The sequence below is a fragment of the Etheostoma cragini genome, chromosome 13 (genome assembly GCF_013103735.1).
Source record: "Etheostoma cragini isolate CJK2018 chromosome 13, CSU_Ecrag_1.0, whole genome shotgun sequence".
NCBI lineage: Eukaryota > Metazoa > Chordata > Actinopteri > Perciformes > Percidae > Etheostoma > Etheostoma cragini.
The window spans coordinates 10,105,490-10,125,816 of record NC_048419.1 but is presented as its reverse complement, the minus strand read 5'-3'; the positions used below and the strand labels follow the sequence as shown (position 1 = coordinate 10,125,816).

General features: G+C 40.5%; 1 protein-coding gene across 2 annotated transcripts in view; it reads left to right on the top strand.

The window, feature by feature from the left end:
• Positions 1 to 20,327, top strand: part of nectin3b (nectin cell adhesion molecule 3b) — a 28,948-nt gene that overhangs the window by 5,781 nt on the left and 2,840 nt on the right. The window contains exons 2-6 of one of the 2 annotated variants that reach the window (XM_034890113.1): positions 4,355 to 4,702; positions 5,011 to 5,310; positions 7,279 to 7,396; positions 7,772 to 7,923; positions 19,323 to 19,467. In XM_034890113.1, coding sequence (XP_034746004.1) covers positions 4,355 to 4,702; positions 5,011 to 5,310; positions 7,279 to 7,396; positions 7,772 to 7,923; positions 19,323 to 19,467 — 1,063 coding nt within the window. Of the gene's footprint in view, positions 1 to 4,354; positions 4,703 to 5,010; positions 5,311 to 7,278; positions 7,397 to 7,771; positions 7,924 to 10,665; positions 11,735 to 19,322; positions 19,468 to 20,327 lie in introns of those variants that run through there. The other variant, XM_034890112.1, reaches the window with a different exon arrangement.

Sequence of the window (20,327 nt, the reverse complement as noted above, 5' to 3'; positions counted from 1 at the left end):
GTGTGATCTTATTAGGATTGTAAGTACTTAAATACCTTTCTTTCTTTGTCTCTGAAAGAAGAGTGAAAACATTCTTAAATCTATGTCAAGATAGGCTGCATATAAGATCACATAGACTTTGCCCTTATTCTCATCACTTTTATTCTGAGTTGGAGAAAACGAGGGCACGCTTATGTAAGGTTGTCGTCATGTCACCAATACAAATTTAATGGAGTCCCTATACCTCTCCAGTTCATATGCACTGCAGGGAAAATGCCGTTTTTTTTTAGTTTTTTTTTGCCATCCAGCCTTAACATGACAAATGCATTTGCCAGAAAATGGTTTACAACTTTAGCTACAGGCTCACTTACGGTTAAATTGTACAGTAGTAGTAGGGGAAAAGTTCCTAGTAACCACTTTAAGGAAGGAAAGCCTCCGTGTCTTTTAGCATGGCTGTTTAACCATGTTAATGTTATGTTTGGCTTAAGGTGTAGCCTTGTTTTATTTTGGTTTGACAGGGACTTGCTTCAGATGGCAGCCAGCACAGCTCTGCAAGCAATGATGAACTGACAGTAATATTTAAGTGAAAACCTTGGCATTTTGTATGGAGGACCAGGTCTACCATATTTAAAAAATAAATACAGAAATAAATAAATAAGCATACAATTAATTGCCCCAAAAAATACAATAAACAAATAAAGGTAGAAATTAAATTGCTACAGTGAGACATAAATGTATATATCTCTTTTAATTAGCTTCTTTATTTATTCACCTTTTGTAATAATTACCTTATTTATTTATTGTCTGTTATAATCTTCAACTTTATTTTTTAAATGTATTTATTTCTGTGTTTAAATTTTTTGTCTGTTTTATTCTTCCGTTGCATTTTCTACGCTATTTATTTTCACCCCTGGTATTTATTTCTGCCTGTCACTTTTACATTTCTTCATGCATTCCTGCCTCATTATGCAAATGAGGAGGGGCTGGTCTTAAGGGGTCAACTTCTGTCAATTGGTTGGTTAGCATTTTACTGCATCGGTCGAATCTACATGCCACTGGCCACAGTCACAACAATACCAGGGGTGAAAATAAATAGGGTAGAAAATGCAACGGAAGAATAAAACAGCCAAAAAATGTAAACACACACAGAAATAAATACATTTAAAAAAATAAGTAATTAATAAATAAAGTTGAAGATTATAACGGACAATAAATAAATAAGGTAATTATTACAAAGGTGAATAAATAAAGAAGCTAATTAAAAGAGATGTATACATTTATGTCTCACTGTATAATTTAATTTCTACCTGCATTTATTTGTTTATTGTTTTTTTTGGGGCAATTAATTGTATGCTTATTTATTTATTGAGCATTTATTTATTTATGTATTTTTAAATATGGTAATTTAATAATTTTGTAGTGCAGACAAGTATTTATTTATGTTTCAAGAAATGTGATGCAACAGTTTGAAAAACACTTGGCAACAGAATAACAAAGTTTTCTTCAAGCCCAATAGTTTTATTTTTTTATTTCAATAATATCTGGTAACCTCTGTATTTTTTTTCCAACACTATTTTCCTATGTTTTAGTGTCTAGGAGCAACAGTTTAGGAAATTGTTCCAGTATTAAGCAAGACCGTTGCAGTCGGCAGCGACGAAACAAGCTGCAATGAAACATTAATGCAATTGCGCACCTTCAATTTACGTCCACTGGATGTTTTGCCACTGACATTCTAAGTGTCTGACAACATTATGGGAAGGTTCCCTACATAGTTTGACCTTTTTTTTTTTTTTTTTTTTTTTTTATAAAATAAGATCCTTTTTAGGTTTAAAATGAAACAGCCCCACACTTTTTTTTTTTTTTTAAACTGTATTGGGTTCACCTGTGGAAATAAAAGCGCATCTTAAAAAGCTGCTTAGCAAGCTTGATTTGTCTTTTGGATTAAAGAATAGCTTAACATTTGTTCAAGTCTGTCTTCAAACAATAATCAGGTGTTCATACCAACATTTAAACAGTTTTCCTTGCTGTAATCGTGGGCAGTTAAAAAATCCCTTCCTACTACAATTTCAATAGGCATGATGGGAAACAAAATCCACAGTTCATTTATTGTGCAAAAATACACTCAAGTTGACACAGTCTGAGCCAAATCAAATGGGTATCATCCAAAGTTTCTGTCTTTTATTTTCTCTGTAACACTGAAATTGGCCAGTGGCACTGTATAACACAAAGGGAATTCTGTACTAAAAAGCCTGCAACTTTGGATGATACCCACTTGATTTGGCTAACTAAGACTGCTAAACTCTCATATCAGTTTCAGCTTTCAGCAAAAACGCACTTTTTGCACGGAATGAGGACTGGAGTTTGTCCCGATCACGTGTGTCAATGCGTAGCCCTAAATAGCACATACAATCAGAAATAGTCACAATCCACAGCTAAACATCCCCCCACCCCCACCCCCCCGCTGCCCTTTTTCTGCAAAATTGATAACGTGACTCATTTGACTTAGACTTCTCTTCATTGATCCTTTTTGGATGACTCCCGCAAGGAAATTGAAACCTGCTCAATAACAAAACTTTTGCCTTAAGCCTATTTTTTTTAAATATTTATTTACACCCCCATCTGGGCCAATATATAAAATGCTGTCAATCATTACATAGTTTCCTTTAGTCATTATCCTAATAACTAACCTTCTTTTTAAAATAACCTAGAAATTAAACATCAGGGAAAATTACAAACTGTCAATTCAGTAAAACGTCTTCTGAAATTTAGTCCTTGGCCTTTTAGAGGGAGATTGGCCAGAGAGAGAGTGCTGTTTTTGGCAAAACAACAATAGAATTTTTGGAGTCAGTTGCCAAGCAGCGCAGAAGGTTTTGATTTATGATGTCTTCCTGCTGGCAGCTTGTTGCAATTAGTGATCTAGTTGAGGGCTTTGGCAGTCTAGCAGTGCTATATTGTCTTTTCTAAATCAGTAATGTAATCCCAGTTTTTGTTTTTTTGTTCCCTGGAATCCTGGTGATACATTACATCTCACTTGTTTCATACGTGACTTTGCTCTCGGCTCTCCTCACTCACAGCCTTCTTTTTCTTCTCTCAGCGATGATGTCATTTGTCGTGTATGCACATCTCTTCCCATTTTTTTTTTCTGCCGGTCTCAGACTCTTCTCTTCTCTTCTCTTCTCTTCGTATCCCTTTGACTTTCTTAAACGTGACGTTGAGCTTTCTGCTTTTGAGACATGCCATCTTTCTGACAAGTACCGGTGACTGAGTGCGTAGGGTAGTTATATTTGGACAAAGGACATACAGACAGCCTGCTTTTTAATTCCTGAATTTAGGTCAGGAGGAGGAAAGCTGTAGAGATAAAACAAATTCATAAATGGATCACTCAGTCAGCTGTGTCTTATTTGTTGAAAAGCACAACGCCTGCTGTGGTCGTATTAAGCTTTGATTCCAGTCTGTTACCCACAGATGTCGGATGGTGAACTTTGTTTTAATGACTGACGTCAGAGGTAACAATGAAAATATTCTTCACTCACTGATGCCATCATGGTGTTCTTGAATTGTCACTCAGTATAAGATTGATGACTTTTTCCTTCTCATAATCCCATCTGACATTTTTTAAATTGGCAAATCTGTGCTATTGAGTAGGATAAAGCAATGTATTTCTTGTCAACCTAAAAAAGAAATTGTCTGTCATTATAATTACAAGCAATGTTTTTTCCTCAGACTCATCTTTCGATTTTATTTTTAATTCAATAGATTGTTAATTCTATGAAATGTAAAAGTTCTTGGAGCCCCAAGTAACTTTAGACTGCACCTTAAGGTGTATTTAGTCAGTCCACACCAAAACCCACACAATTTAAAGATTGAACTAAAGCTGCAACGATTAGTCAATAATCGGCAAGTGGATCGACAGAAAATAATCAGCGACGATTTTTAATGAAATTACAGTTTAGTCCTCTTCAATAACAAATGCAAAAAATGCACAAATTCCAGAGTTTGAACTGAATATTCAATAATACATAAGTATTAGAAGGCCTTTTTTTTTGCTTGATGAAACAACAATAATAATCAATCGTCAAATGTATTGCTTTATTAATTTCTTTCACAGATTTAATTATTGTTTCAGTTCATGTCCATAAAAGGGGAGATTTATTCACTTGTGTAATTTAAAAAAAGTTTTTTTTCAAACCCTTCCCATTTGCAAGAATAAAAGCAGTGCCTTTTTTTTTATTTATTTTTTTAAGGTCTCAAGAGCTTTGTAAGTGCTTTTAACTCCTAACAGTTTTTATAAATAAATGGTATTCTACTATCCAAACCTGTTTGCAAATGAACATGATAGTATGAGGTTAAAGTCTTGATTTTGTGTCTCTGGCAGGTGTTTGGGGCAGTCAGGTGGTGGTGCCTCAGAGGGTGAATGCTGTGCTGGGGAAGAATGTGACATTAGAGTGCAGAGTGGAGGTGGGCACAAACCTTACTCTCACTCAGAGTTCCTGGGAGCGCCGTCTGCCTACAGGCTCTGTCACAGTGGCGGTCTACAACCCACGGTATGGCATCTCTATCCCTCCAGAGTTTATTCATCGCTTGCATTTTCGCTCACCTTCGTCGCATGATGCCACAATTGTCCTGGGAAACGTAGGCTTCGCTGACGTTGGGATCTATACCTGTAAAGTTGCCACATTTCCTCTAGGAAACACTCAAGCCTCCACTACTGTCAGTGTACTCGGTAAGTATGTATATTTACACGCATGTATGTTCTTCTATGTAACAAGACTCGTAGGTAAAGTCAGGTACAGCTGAAATAGTTAGGCAGTTAATCAATTACGTGATTGAATATGGAGTATTTATCAAATCTGTATAAACTATGGATAATTGCAGGGGTTAAGTCTGCTTTGACATTAGCTTAATATTTTGAAACATTCCAACGCTGTGATTAATTGGAAGTGCAAATACCTCAGAAGAGTCTAAAAAAAAAAAATGAATGTGCCAACTCTTTTTATTTGTTTCCCTTTTTCTTTGCTCCCTGTCTTACAGTTGAGCCGAAAGTCTACGTGTCTGCAGGTTCAACTGCCCTGATCGACGGTGGCAATGATACTGTGGTGGCCACCTGTATTGCTGAGCGGGCCCGGCCCCCTGCTGAGGTGTCCTGGGAGTCCAACCTTTTTGGCCAGTCAGAAGTGCAGCTATTTGACGAAGCCAACGGCACAACCAGCACACAAGTGAGCTACCTCTGGCAGCCCACACGTCACGTCCAGGGCCACACACTCACCTGTGTGGTCCGCCACCCGGCCCTGCAGAGTGACTTCAGGATCCCCTACCAGCTCAATGTGCAGTGTGGGTGCCTTATGAGTGGCTATTTGGGGTAACATATGAACAGCTGACAGAGGGCCTTTAAAGTAAATATGTAGATTTAAGATTATGTGCTGTGGTAAGATTTATTAGGGCATTTTTAGGCCAGAATAAACATGCAGGCCTAACCTGAGTACATTAAACGATGCCGTAGAGTCTACATAATCCTAAAATGAAGGGAATCTTTTAGGCCCAAATGAAGGCTACCATCTGTCAATTGAAGGGGAACAAGTATTGCTTTCTTTTACTTTCCTTGAACAGTTAAAGCTACATTGTGTAACGTTTGAAGTTGTTCATTATCAAAATCTGTGTTTCCCGTTCACAAACTTGTCCTATTTTTTTTTTTTAATGAATATTGACCACCACCATCAATTTCAAGTATTCCTATTGGCTCGAAATTTTACATTTGCGCTTGCATGAACTGGGATAGACTCTCCATAGTCCTGCTGCGTCTGGAAATACAATAGCCGGTAAGGGACATAAAGGCTTTACTGCTCCGTCTTTTGCATTTTTGACTCACAGCTGCTGCTAATGGGTATCGTCACTTCCTGTCCCCGGCAGAAGGAAACTCAGAGAACCACACGTATTCAAAATCAAAATTTCGGGAACAGGAGTCTTGTTCTTTGCCCAGAAAAAGAAAACAGTTATTGAACAGAACAAGAGACTGGCGTCATCATAAATAAGCGTTAACATTGGAGCTGCTTTGGACGCAAGCACCAAATTCCAACTAGTTCATAATCCTCTGGACCGCTGAAGTCTTTGTCCTTCTACTTTCCATTGGGTGGCGCGCATGCCCGCTCAAGGTGTGAAGCGCCTCCATGGCTGATAGACGGCCTTTTGTACACTTTCGCTTTTTGAAGTGCGACGGCTACCGTAGCTGTAATATGTACTTTGTACTGCATGGCGAGAGAGAGTTGATTGCGATATATGATCTCAACGCTATCTGGGAGAAATTCTTACTCAATGTAGCTTTAAACGCTATTGAGAGGAAAGTACAGGCGGACAATCTTAAAAATAAAACTATTTAATTTTCAAAGGTAGTTAGTTGATGATGCCTGGCCTTGTCAGTGTTGACGTTTGATTTATTTAAAGCACTTCAACAGCAGTTCCCTTTTAAAAACAGCTGAATTGACAGAGCTCAAAATTAAGGATGACCCATGCATGTTCCTTACAGGTATTAATCATGGTTTAAGGGAGGCTGTTCTTGGTTCCTTTTTTTTTTTTTAAGACATGTCCGTGTATGCCCCTGAACTGTCAAAAGTGAAAATGTCTGTCAGTAAGCCCCCATAGATGTTAGAGCACATGTCTGTACATTGGGGGGGCACAGGTGTCTGCAGAGCAGCTGCGAATGGACTGGTGAAAGGGGTCAAATTACCCCCTTGAATTTTTGTTAGGGCAGATGCATTTAGCTGATAGTGGCTACAAAGGTTTTATTCAATGTATGACACAGCAGAAAAGAAACCAAAAAATAACACATTTATGTAGCTTAAAAAAAACATGAATCTGGACCCCCAGCTGGGGAATGATGTTGATTTTGTTTAAAATTGCAAAAACCATCATCATATGGCGAGTCATGACTCTCTGTTTGCTATACTTTTTCATAGATTTCAAAACACCTTAACGCCTATTTGAAGGACACAGGCTCATGTCTCGAGGCCATGGCTGAACTCAGTCTCCCTATGATGCTGCACACAAACCATGCAAACGGTCCTCTTGCATATGTTTGCTGATGTAAAGCAGAGTTTCTGCTACAATTATCAATACAACACAGCAGAAATATTTTAAATATATGAAAATTGACCTTAGAGTATACCATGTACCTTGTCATGGTAAACACAGAAATGGACAGTCTGTGCAGTTGAACACAGTTTTCTAAGGTTGTTTAAGAGTGGCCAGTTTTAAATGATATCTAAATTATTTGAGTTTTGTTTCTCTCTCTCTCTCTCTCTGTAGTTGCTCCTGATATCTCCGTTGTGGGCTATGATGGAGACTGGTATGTGGGTCGGGAAAATGTTCAAATGACGTGCAAAGCCAACGCAAACCCACCGGCTAATCACTTCAGATGGATCAGGTGGGTGTGTCTGTGTGGATGACATTTTTTCCTTTTTGCTTATGAGTTAATCCAATCGACCTAAAAACTTTTCCCAAAAATATTAGCTTAAGTATTAAGATTAATTGTTTAGATCTTTAGCTAAAGCGCTGAGTTTTAGCTTGGCTGCTCAGTAAACCTAAAATGCAGTTTTTAGACTTCTGTAGGCTGAATCGAAGATTAGTAACTGAAGGGTAATGTTAGCTTAACTTTCCAAATATTTTTAAATATATTTTACTCATCCAAAACCTTCAAATCATGTCTCATATTTTATACATAAAATGTCATGTCCATGGTTACATAACAGCATAGTTGTTGTAGGTGTGTCTAAATGTTTGCGTCTCTTGTGCATCATAGATTGGACAGTGAAATGCCAGAAGGGGTGGAAGTAATAAACAGCACTTTGCTCTTCCTGCGTCCCCTCCAGCGGAATGACTCTGGAGTTTACAGGTGTGAGGTTGCCAATGACATCAACCTCCGCAGTCGGGATGTGCGCATTCTCATACAAGGTGAGTTGAGTTTACACACCGGAACACAGCTGACTCCTATTGCCCTCAGAAAGCAAGTCATAGAGGGTATCACTGCCTGTGACATTGTCCTTCAAGCTGAAATATGACACTGTATCACTCTCACCCAGTCTATACATACTGACAGTCCAAGCATTTACCCTTGGTTAAGTGTGTTGGCACTGATAACATTTGACCTTTTACATTAAGTCTTAATTGCATGGTGATTAGCCTTGATTAACATTAGGTCTCCAGATGTTCAAAAGGGGAGTTCCTGGGCCAAACAGCTGCAAATATTTAAGATCACTTTGAGTGCAGTGCACTGCTTCTGCTCTGTCCTCTTGGCTTGGCATTTAAGTGTCTCACTGTTGTGTATGATAAGCATGTCCTCTGGTTTCACAAAATATTTTTTGTCGGTGGAAGCTCTCTTCCTGAAAGAAGTTCTAATTATGATGTGTTTTCTTTTACATCTCTCTCGCTTCCTTTCTGTGTTTCTTTTATTTCTGCATGTGTCATGCAGTAAGAGGGAAAAAGCCTGCAGCCTTACTGTGAGATGATGTCCCAGATCCATAAAACATTAACTAGTTCTTTTCAACTCCTATTTATTATTTATCATCCATATTTCATTTTCCTTTGAGAGGACCTGTACGGGTGTGCAAAGCTTACACATGTTGGTGTACTCTTTGTTGTATGTGTTGCTGTCGGTGTGCTCACATGTGTCAGTTCACTGCCTCTGCATGAAGTTGTACGATTCATATACTTTGAGCCTACAAAACGTTGGGGTTCATGTCATCTCTCCGATGTGAGTCTTTTCCTCACATCTGGCCTGGCACAGAGTTTAAAGTGGCAGAGCAATTTTGCGGCCCCATTTAAAGCTTTTAGACTCAGATTCTTTCCATTACTTTAGCTCAGTCTGATTATGGCTTTTGGCTTTTCTGTTTTGTGGGCCTATTCCAGTTCAGGTTTGGGTTACTAATGATGGCATGGAGAAATGGTGGCAATGCATCATTATACATAGAAGGTTTTCAAATCTTTTAAGCCACTCATCATTTTTAAGGCCGTTGTTAGCCTAAAGGAAAAAGCCAAATAAACTGCAGTGACTTCCACAAAGGTAATGTTAATCTCCGCTAATGTGAGAGAAGAGTTTCTAGGCTCTTGGCCACCCAGTGAGTGTGGATAGAAATAAATAAATATAAAAATATATTTTAAACCAATTTCCTTTTCTATTTGTACACAGGCCCAATATGTCAGTGTTAAGTCCATGTGCATACTGTGACCCCAGGATCCTGGCCACAAGGTTGAGAAACTCTTGTTTAAGGGGGTTGTAGTCACCCAACAATTATTAATTTGATTTATATTGGAATTTGACAGTTGCAGAAATCAGGGAGTTTAAGGGTGTCACGTAGGTAAACAGCCCAGAACTCTTGACAACAAAGCAAGAAATTAATTTCTCACCTCTTAGAAAGCTGTGCTCATTAAGTCTTACAGGTGGGGGTGTTTAAAACCATCCCTGGCTGTTGCTACAATACACTTGAAACTAAATTGACATACTGGGGAAGGCGAAGTCACCCACTGTGCCAAGTAGCCTAATTGTAAATATGGCAAGCCACCAAGGAAATACCCTACTAAAGTACTATAATACCAATTTGACAAGCGACTAGCAGTTTGAAGCCTCTGTAGGTCAAACAAACTGTAGCCTTCCTCAACAACACTGTAAGTGATTATAATAGCAGAAAAGCCAACAGCAAACACACAGACTGAAGGAGTACTGTAGAATTTCAATCAAAGCATTTTTTGTTGTTTACACCCTGTTAGGTTCTTGTTGTGGTTACCCCGAAATTCAGTCATTCAAGTTCCTTTGTTTGTTACTTGTGTAAAATATACTCCATTAAGTAGTCATCCATTTCTTCAGTAGCTTTAGTTGACCCTTCCTCAGCCTCAACATTTCCAGGGATATTTGTTTTTCAAGTATATTCATGCCAAGTACAGAAAATTGACTGTAAAATGGTCCTTAAATTCCTGAAACTGTACTCAAATAAGATTGTGTTAGCAAGAAACACAAATGCTAATGCGGAACAGTCTGTAAAATATTTGTATTACATGGGAATTGTTAAATCATTGAACTGATGACCACATAGCCTGCTTTGACCAGAGAATATATTTACATATATACATTTTGGAAAGATTTAAATGGGAAGTGATTTACTTATTTGAGCCATTTCATCTGTTATTACTAAACTCCGACTAGTGGGATTTGTCTTGAGAGAATATTGGATACTGCTATGGTGTAGTGGCTAATAAAAAATAAATAAATAAAAAAAATAAAAAAAAACCTTGCCAGGGATGTACTGCAGTATTTTGTCATTGTGGTCTTTTTTCTTTTTTTAAATGGAAGCACTTTTTAGGACCTACTAATGACATACTTTGTCAGTTGTCCTTCATCTAATATGTCAAATATGTCAGACCATTATACCAAATAGATGTGTATGTTTTACTCACAAATCATTATCCAATCAATGAAAACTACAACCTCGAGCTTTGAGGAATTGGCAATGCAAACGTGAGGCTGCTACGAGTATGTGCTCCATAGTTTAGCATCTGTGGTAGTTTAGTTGATGTTTTAGTCAACCTATCGCTACTTAGTAAATTGCTGATGTAGTTGGCAATGACATTCTCTGCTTTCTCTGTCTGTTCATCTCTCCCCTCCACCCTCTACTCCCCTCTCACGCTCCTTCCCTCCATTAGATCCTCCCACCATGCCTTCCACCATTACTGCTCCTGTCCTAACTGGCTCTGCCTCCTCCACCTTAGTTGATGATAAGGGCCATGTTCTTCTCAGCTCCCCCACACTTGAAGCCCTACCTGAGAGTAATCTTGGTTCCATAGTGGGTGGGGCTGTGGGCGGGGCCTTGTTCCTGCTACTGCTGCTCTCTCTGGTTGGCGTGTGTTACCTACGGAAACCGCAAACCTTCCACGGCAACTACTACACCAAGCAGTACCTGGGCCCCAATGACCTCCAGAAAGCCCCCACACAGCATGAGCTCCACCCTACCAAAGCTGGCAGCAGCTCCCACCATCAAGACCACGACCGAGAGGAGTGGGGCGACCGCCAGCTCAAACTTGAGCGTGACCGTCGTCACCGTAGCAACTACGACGGAGAGGAGTATCCCTCTAATGGCTACACTAGGGCAATGAGGGAGAGCAGTCACCACAGCCATCAGCAGAATCACCATTGTGAACACGCACAGTATTCTAGTCCAAAGCAGGCCAGATGTGCTAAATACCCTCACTCACCTAAACCACAGGGAAACGGCTCCCCCTACCTCTCAGATGACTGCTACGATAGTGGGCCAGAGGGCGACTATGTCTCTCACAAAGACGGGTCTGTCATCTCACGTAGGGAGTGGTACGTTTGACAAGCTACCTGTTCCTCCTGGAGCAAAGATACAACAGAAATCAGAAGGTTTCATTTATCAAATTAGGAACAAACGCATCATTTCTCTTTTGTACACACATGCACACTTCTACTAATTTCAATTCTGTAGTTCCCTGGTTTTGTTCAAGCGTCCTGGTTGACACTTGGGACATGTTTCTGTTCTCGATGTAGACAGACTGTGGACTGCACTGCCACTTTACAGTCAACATCTACACGCCTACGGAAGTCGACATGTCACTAGTTTGTGTGTAGACACTAACGATCATGGTGTATGTATGTGCTGTCTCTGCCTTACTACATAGATTGCCAATGTATTTAGCATCACTTATGTCTTTCAGTTGATTTGAAGCACTGGAGGCTCGCAGATCACATATGGTTCAAGTCAGCCTTCTCGGGCTATGACACTTGCTGACATTGTATTTGTATGTGTGATGGCCTACACCGATTTTGTTTAAAAGACTTCTGACCTCTCAATACGATTGCTAATATTCAAGAATGGTACAAAACCCATGACGGAAAGTAAATTCAGAGGGTTATGGGTACTTTTTCCAAATATCAGTAGGACTCAGTAGTGGCATGTAGGCTAATTGAAAAAAATGAATTATCCCACCCACAAGTCAGAATCACTTAAAGACTCATCTCTCTACACTGATTCATAGTCATAAAATGCGTTGCACTGCCTTTTGCAAAACTTTATAATAGACAACCACATTATTTGTTTTCTACTAAAGACGTATAGCTGTTATATAACTTACAATGAGGGGAGGCTTGGGGGCTTGACAACCGACGTCCTAATAATGTCCTTAACACTGATGGCTTAGAGTGGGGAACCTTAAGAGCTTTTTTTTTCAAAAAATATTCTTTGGGGGCCTTTAGTAGACAGGGCAGCTGTAGACAGGAAGGGGTGGGGGGGAGACATGCAGCAAATGGCTGCAGCTCGGGCTTGATCCCTGAGCCGCTGCATATGGGCACCCGTTCTACCAGGTGAGCTACCCAGGTGCCCTCCTGAGAACGTTTCTTCTTTATGACCTTGGCTCATCTTTTGTTCCCGGGAGGGAGGAGAAGACCCTGTATGTGGGAGGCACCTGCAATGGATCAACAGACTGGGTTTTTCAAAGAGTCAAGCCTCAATATGCAAATTTGCTACAAAAGTCTGCAAGTTAGATAAGCTGGAACAATATTCCTTCTGTGAACATTTGTGTAGTTATTTTTTATTTTTTTATTTTGGGAAGAGTTACAAGTTGGTTGTCCTCTTGAGGTAGTCACAAAACCATTCTACTGTTGTCTGCCAGATGGTAATGGATGTGTTTGAGAGTTTGAACTCTGGCACTAACCCAAGCCTCTTGGAAATTCGAGAGCGCTATCAGCAGTGACATTGTTGAAAGCACGCGACTGTATGGCAGCCATACGCCGGCCCCTAGTCACAGTATTTATGTTGTACAAAGAACTCATTCAAAAGTGCAACCCGTTGTACTAATTTTACTACTTTGGCTTATTCTTGCATATCCATGTGTGCAACTGCACACTAATCATGTTCACCAGTTGTTGTTTTTTATAAGAATTTATTATAGTTACCAGTATTACGAAGGTAAAATAATACATTATGTAGACAAATCAGGTCATCTGTGATGGATGTGCTGTCACTGTCTCCTGTGGTTATCAAAGCCACGGCGCAGCGCTTAATCGCCGCATGAGACAGACGATATCGTGTTGCACTGATCATTAAAGTGTTCATTCATAATTATTCTTTGAATATCTGTAAAACATTTTTTTCTCAAATTAAGTTCTGGCTGGGTCTACGACTGACTCTGTATTCATATGTAACCAGTCACATTTTATTGCTAATTAAGACTCTTGTACGTCACGGGACTTACCAAGTACTGCGATTGAACTGAGGAATTTACATGTCCGTGTCACTGGGCTGTGGCCCCAATAGTTCAGGTGTTGGATAAAGCTACTTTAGATTTGAAGATACATTTCCGTTTTTGTATGTGATCAAATACACAGATACAATCTTTTGGCACATGCACCTATTTACTAAACCGCATGGAGGAGATCTAATAATTTCTTTCATGTACACTAGTGTCTGTGATTACATGCCAACTTTAGTAGTATGGTCACCTATACAATATTTGCTGCAAGATGCCAAATATTTGTTGAACTTGTATGTATAAATATGATGACAGTTGCACATAAGTATTTCAGACTATCTAACAAATGATTATAAGCTTAGAAAATGTATCACTGTTGTATACAGGGTCTTGTAGCCTGAAATAGAAGTGAAAAGATGCTTTAGGCCACTTTAATATTACAGTAACAGTCGTCAAAATGGGAAATAGTTATATTGTTATGAACCCTCACTACTTTTTTGTCAGTGTGAATTTCGTGCAGTGACTAGGCTGCAATTCTCATAGTGAGATAAGATGGTGTGCCACTGTAACTTGCAAGCAGAGAAAATGACCCCTATACTGCAGTTTGTGTTGTTTCAAACCATGTGTAGTACACCATTCCAATAAGTACCTTAAGTTTTAGTTTACTCGCAATTACATTAACATAATTCCTCAATTACTACTAGTGGTGTACAGAACGTTTCGGCATCTGTTGCCTAATACACTCTAGATATTCTACAGAACACTCTTTCTTTGGTAGAATGTAGTTCTAATGGAAAAAAAATCACCCAAAGAAACGAGAACAGTGTTTCTGGAAAATGTCTTTAATGCAGTGAGTCAACGTCATGAGCTCCACAAACCAACAAAATGTCTATCCACTTTTTATGTACTGAGGTGGACGTTGAAATCTGTGTAAATTTGAAAAAACTGGGTTAATCTAAAACTATTTGCATTATTACATACCGCTTCATGTAAGTGGAAACATGTTTCTTAGTCGTTTGGGTGAACCAACCCTTTAATGGGAGTGCCCAAACTGAAGTGTACAGGTGTCAATTTGTGAACCAGAAAACCTCATTTAGACTGAATTTAAAAAGGTTTTGGTGCTGGGCGTTCTGCCGATGCCTATTCTTTCTGCCTTTCTGGTCACTTTATCAGAGAATAACAGTAAGCACGGCAGCCTAACCCCTTCTTGTGTTTGCTTCTATGCACTAAGACGGAAATTCCACTAATCAATACACACTTTGCTTTACTCGTCAGTTTGCATCCTGGATTAATGAAGTTCTTTTGTACTGTGACATTTTGTATTAGATCAGTCATCAATATATTTACCTTGAGAAATGTCCTTCACTTTGGGTAGAGAGATACAACTAGTGCCTTAGATACATAGACGAAATGTTCATGTTTTTTCATTGTTAACTTATGAATCTAAGAATCTGTTTTGTTCTGTGAAATTTATTTGTTGCCTTTTGTTTTCTACATACTGTGTCAGAGGACTCAGTAGTGCCATATCATAAATCCTTTTCTGCCCCGGTTATTATGACCGTTAATGAAGCAGTGTATTTGCAAACCTAGAGGCATTAAAAACACACGAACAAAAAGACAAAGCTTAAATGAATTTTGATGTGGAATTAGTTCTACTTCACAGGTCAGGGGTTTATGAATTCTGTAGAATCACTGTTGTTCAAAGAGGTGAAGAATTAACTTCAGTCTCACATTGTCAATGAAATGCACCTTGTTGTCATGTTTTTTTGTGTGTGTGTGTATATAAAGAAGAAATTGTAGGTTTCTGGAAGGAAAAAAAATATTTATGTCTGTGACAACAGTGAAGCGTTATTTTGTCAATCTTTTTGAGATACTTTGATAGTTCATTAAAGCACCTTAGCACCTGTGACTTATTTCCTCTGGAGGTTTTTTGAGCTTGCAATTACTCACACTGCTCACTCTGTCTCTTTGTGCTACTATAAATGACATCATCTCTAGCTCCCTAATGCTGCATACCCCCCCTCCCGCCAACCCAACCCAGTGCGCACATGTGTGGTGCCGCACATGATGTAATCCCTCACTTCACCATATCTTCATTACCCTTTAGTAGCCGAGAATGATGTAATATTGAGCTGTTCCTCTCTGCTGGCATTTCCACTGTGAGGGGAGACCCGGCACCTCCTCTGCTCCCTCTTCACCAGTCCTAGTTTGCTTTGTTTCAGGGCAGAAAGGCCCTTGTGCTCCCCTACAGCTTGTCTCCTTTTGTGAACCCCCCGTGCCCCCCTCCCCCCCACCGTGTCTTTCTCCTGTTGTCTACCAGCCGGTAAAATTAAACACTGAGTGTTTATGTCTGGCCCAAAGTCCCCACTCACTAGCCCATTGACTGTCCCCATGGCAACAAGCTCATCAGAGCTCCTGATGGAGGCTGTCTTCCTAAAAGCTCTACCTGGCCACAGAAAGCAGAGGGAGATAAGGGGGGGGGGGCTGGCTGCCTGTATGAAACTGAGAGTTTAACTGTGCTGCTGTGGAAGGCAGAGCTAGAAAAGGAGAATTAGCTACTGGAATTGAAAATGGCTTATTGTACCCCGCTGCACCACAGAGAGCTCCTCTGGCTATAAGGACAAATACCGCTGATGTCACCTTGACACTGTTAAGCTTGGACTCCAAGTCCTCAAGACCACACTTTACCCCCCAAAAAAAAAAAAATCTTTGTTTGCCTGACCTCTGCCTTCTGTCGATCTTATCACGGTCACAGCAGTTGTCACTCTGACCTTGAAACAGTGTACAGATCCATGGCGGAGCTTTCAAGGAGGAGCAGCTCGGTAGGAGTAATGATGTCAGCCAGACTTGGTTGAATTAGCTTGAGACACTCGTGTAGAAGATCAGTGGGTTTGCTTTTTGCCTGCAAGACAACAGTTTCCAAGGATACTTTTCACAACACACAAAGGAGGGAGCAAACGTCTAAGGCAACGTAGAGAGATGCAGCACTGACGCTTGTGGAAGAGAGACTTTGATATTAACTCCCTGGCATAGGTGGGATCAAATTGTCCCCAGCATTGAGCTGAAAATATTAACATAGATATCAGAGAGGAAAATGACACACCACCTACTGCTCTAACCTTTCGTCTCTGCTATTACACCGGCATCTGCTCCCTGCAGGGACTGTTGTCTGGGCAACATGACCCTTGACCCTGCTAAAGGTTTAAGAGGGGGGGGGGGGGGGGGGTTGTCTTGCCATCACTCCCTAACTTCTCTTCACACCACCAAGGTGTGTTGTGTTTAATTCTTGACGATCCCGTCTGCTACTGACCTCGCCGAGTATCAGCGTGCACTTTTCCTGGCCTCGCAGTGTGCGCGTCTGTCTGTCTGTGTGTCTTTGTGATAAAGTGCTGAAGTCGGAGAGAGAGACAGACAGAGCCTTGCGCTGGAGTCGGATCCCAGTGTGGGGACAGTTGATCCACCACTAATCCCAGCCTCTCCAGAATGGATATTTGAACCAATGAAATGTTCAAATGAGAGAATAACATTTTAACAGTAACAAAACATGCATAATAAATATATTCAAGCCTACAATTCTCCCACATAACTCCAGTATGAAAAAACCCTTTGAGCTCCCAAGGTGCTCCATGCATTGTGGGTTTAAAGCACTTTTTTTTTTTTCATTGTCACATTATGAATGTCTGTGAAAATGTCTGTCACCAGGCATTAAAGCAGGCAGCTTGATAAAGTGCATTTTTAAAGGCTTTTAGATCAACTCAAGAGGCTCTTGTCATAGTTCAGCAACCATTGAAGGTAATCGAATGGTTATCTGTTAAGAGGACAGCATGGAGAGGGGAGAGGGGGAAGGGAAGAACGGAGGAAGAAGTGGCTTTCAGGGGTGAGCTCAGAAGTCCAAGCTTGTTCAATCTGCTTCATAATTGATCTGTTATTTAGGATTCTCATCTCAGCACGCTATTGATTTCTTTTTCCACTTCAACAGCTAAATCAACTGGAATTGATTATTAAACACACTATGCTTTTTCCCACCCCTGTCACCTTTTTGTCCTTCATTTCCTGTGTCCCACAATCACAATTTTACACAATACCGCTGATTTGCCAAAATGTGCTGCTCTGTGGGTTTAATTCATCGTAATCACAATTAATCCTAATCCTCTCAGTGGACAACATGGGGCGCATGCAAGCATATGGTTAAACAAAGCTTATTCAGCAGACATTACAACAGCAACTCAAAGACAGGAAAGACCATGTGGAGACATGGATGGATGGATGGAGGTGAACGTGTAAAGTCAATAATTAGAAAGCTGACTGATCAACTCCAATATATCCAGGCACAGCGAACGCTCAGGTTCAAGCAAGCTTGCAAAAATAATTGTTAGACAAGTTGACTGTGAAAGGCAATTTGTCTGTTGCCATTTCTAACAGAAACCTAAATAATTCCGATAACAACCAAGTTTAGAGTTCAATTACGCTTTACTTTTACGTTCCTTTTTTGGCATCCGCGTACGTGCATCCCCCTCGTTTCCTCTCCAGATTAACAAGGAGGGCCGTCTCTGAGGACAGGAGTCACAGTGACACTCATTTGTACATCTCAGAACAAACTGTGCCCCGGCCCCTGCAGCTCATTCCGAACTCTGCAGCTCCACTTATCTTCAACTTCCCCAAGTTCTGTCATACTACATCGCTCCTTTGCTCTCTTCACTGTTACCAGTTGCTGCCTGCATTCGCTTCCAGACACTAGTACTTGCAAACAGCGCCACGAAGGGATCAGCCCCAGCTTACATCCAGGACATAGTCAAACCCTATACCCCAACCCGCCCACTCCGCTCTGCATCAGCCGACCTGCTCGCTGCACCCCTCACAGCAAGGGAGAACTAATCACTCAACAAGGTCCGACTGTTGTTTACACTCCTGGCCCCCAGAAGGTGGAATGAGCTCCCTATTGACATCAGGATGGCCGAAAGCCAACGCATCTTCCACCGAAGGCTAAAAACACATCTCTTCCGACTACACTTCGGATAAACACGAAGAAGGAAAAGAGAGGGAGGGAAATAAATCTTGAAATTGCACTTTCACATGTCACTTTGTAGTTTTGCTCATTTTCAGTTAATGTACTTGTGCTTGCTACTTGTTGTCTATAGTTTGCACTTTCAGGGTTGGAAGCACTTAATTGGAAGTCGCTTCGGATAAAAGCGCCAGCTTAATGACATGTAATGGTTAAGAAAACTACATGTTGCAGGTTTAACATTCAAAAATGTCAAGCCTCAGAAACACACACACACACACACACACCCTCTCAAAACAAAGCTACAAAATTAACAACATCAACTCATTACTTGCCGGCCTGGCCTGCTTATGCTATGATTTAAAGGAGAATTCCGGGCGATTTCAACATGTAGCTTTTTTTTTTTTGTTAAATGTGTAGTGCTGTCAGTAGAGAGAAAAATGAAAACAATCGGTGTGGTCTACACCCTGTAAACCTCCTGCTAGTGTTAGCAACCAACAGGCTTAAAGAAGGCAAGTTTTAAACTTGTTTGTGGTCTCTAAACATGCTCAGAATGTCATTACAAGTGCCTACCCATGTGCAGTGATTCCTTCTTACTTACAATATTTATTCACACGTCATCATTATATATTTAAACACAATTTCCTGAGGTACAATGATCATATACAGGCCTTTTACAACTTTTCCACCTTTCTGTCACATCTGCTGCAGCCAGATTCACTGTGTTCCTTTGGTAGGAATCACTGCACATGGGTAGGCACTTGTAATGACATTTTGAACATGTTTAGAGGCTAAAAACAATTTTAAAACTTGCCCTGTTTGAGCCTGTTGGGTGCTAACTTTAGCAAAAGGATAACTTGGTGTAGTCAGCACCGATTGGTTTGGTTTTCCTCTCTACTGACAGCACTCCAAATTTACGAACAACAGAGCTACGTGTTGGAATCAACCCAAATTCTCCTTCAATGCCCCTTTGAATGAACACCCCTGACTGTGTTTACATAAAACCTTATCATTTGCAACACTGTTTGACTCTGTCTGTTGAGCTGCCTCATGTGCATGTTATAGTGTTTGTGCTCTCTTTTCTCTGTCTCAGACCAGTCTCAGGTGAAGAGGTCAAACTCCATCGTTGTGGCCGGAGCTGTAATGGGCGCAGTCCTCGCTCTCTTCCTCATCGCCGTCTTCTTCATCGTGATCCTCACCGCTCGCAAGGCCCCGCCACCAGCTTTCGCTGACAAAGTGTACGTCTGTCAAATAATTCATGCTGCAGAAACATGCTCGTCTGGTTAATTAATGACATGGTACTTTTACTGGGGTTGACTGAAGCCCATCAGAGGGTTCAGGGAGGTGCTCCTCACTCCTGTGGAGAGCGCTGCGGCGGTGTGCACCCTGGAGCAGGGAGGCTGCAGGACAAGGTTGAGGGGTGGCAGATCATTATTGTCTTGGCAGAAAGCCCTTGTCCTATTTTGTTCTGTCTGTTCCTATAGTGCACCAGCGCTCATGTTAATGTAAGTGCTAAGAAGAATAACTTTGGGGTTAAATTATTTACAGAAGGAGCTGTCACACGCCACCACAGTCCTTTGAATGGCAATAAATACTGTGTGTCTGCGTGTGTGTGTGTGTCTCTGTGTCTCTGTGTTTTTGTCTCTGTGTTTTTGTCTCTGTTCTCTCTTGTCTTATCTATGTTGCCTATGTTCTGTATAACTGTGATTAACTGCTTCCATCTAGCATTTATAGGACAACAAAGGTGTAGTTTAAAATGCTGCTGACCAACCAACAACCCCGAGCTACATGCAAATCATTATTATGAACCTGTGGACCATATCTGCAAGGTTGCAGATTGGTCCCCTCATCCATCCCTGTTAGTGTGTCATTGAGCATGCTCGCTCCAGGGGAAACCAGTTACACGCATTAAGCATGTCCCAAGGAAAAAAAAAAAAAGCTACTGTCACTGCTGAACAAATGTCATTCCTGTAGCATTTAACTCAGGGTTCCAAATCCATCCGAAATACAATTTCATGTCAAATGCAAATAAAAATAAGTAAATCATGTATGAAAACAAACTGAGACTAATTGGATATACAAGTTGCAGCCTATAATT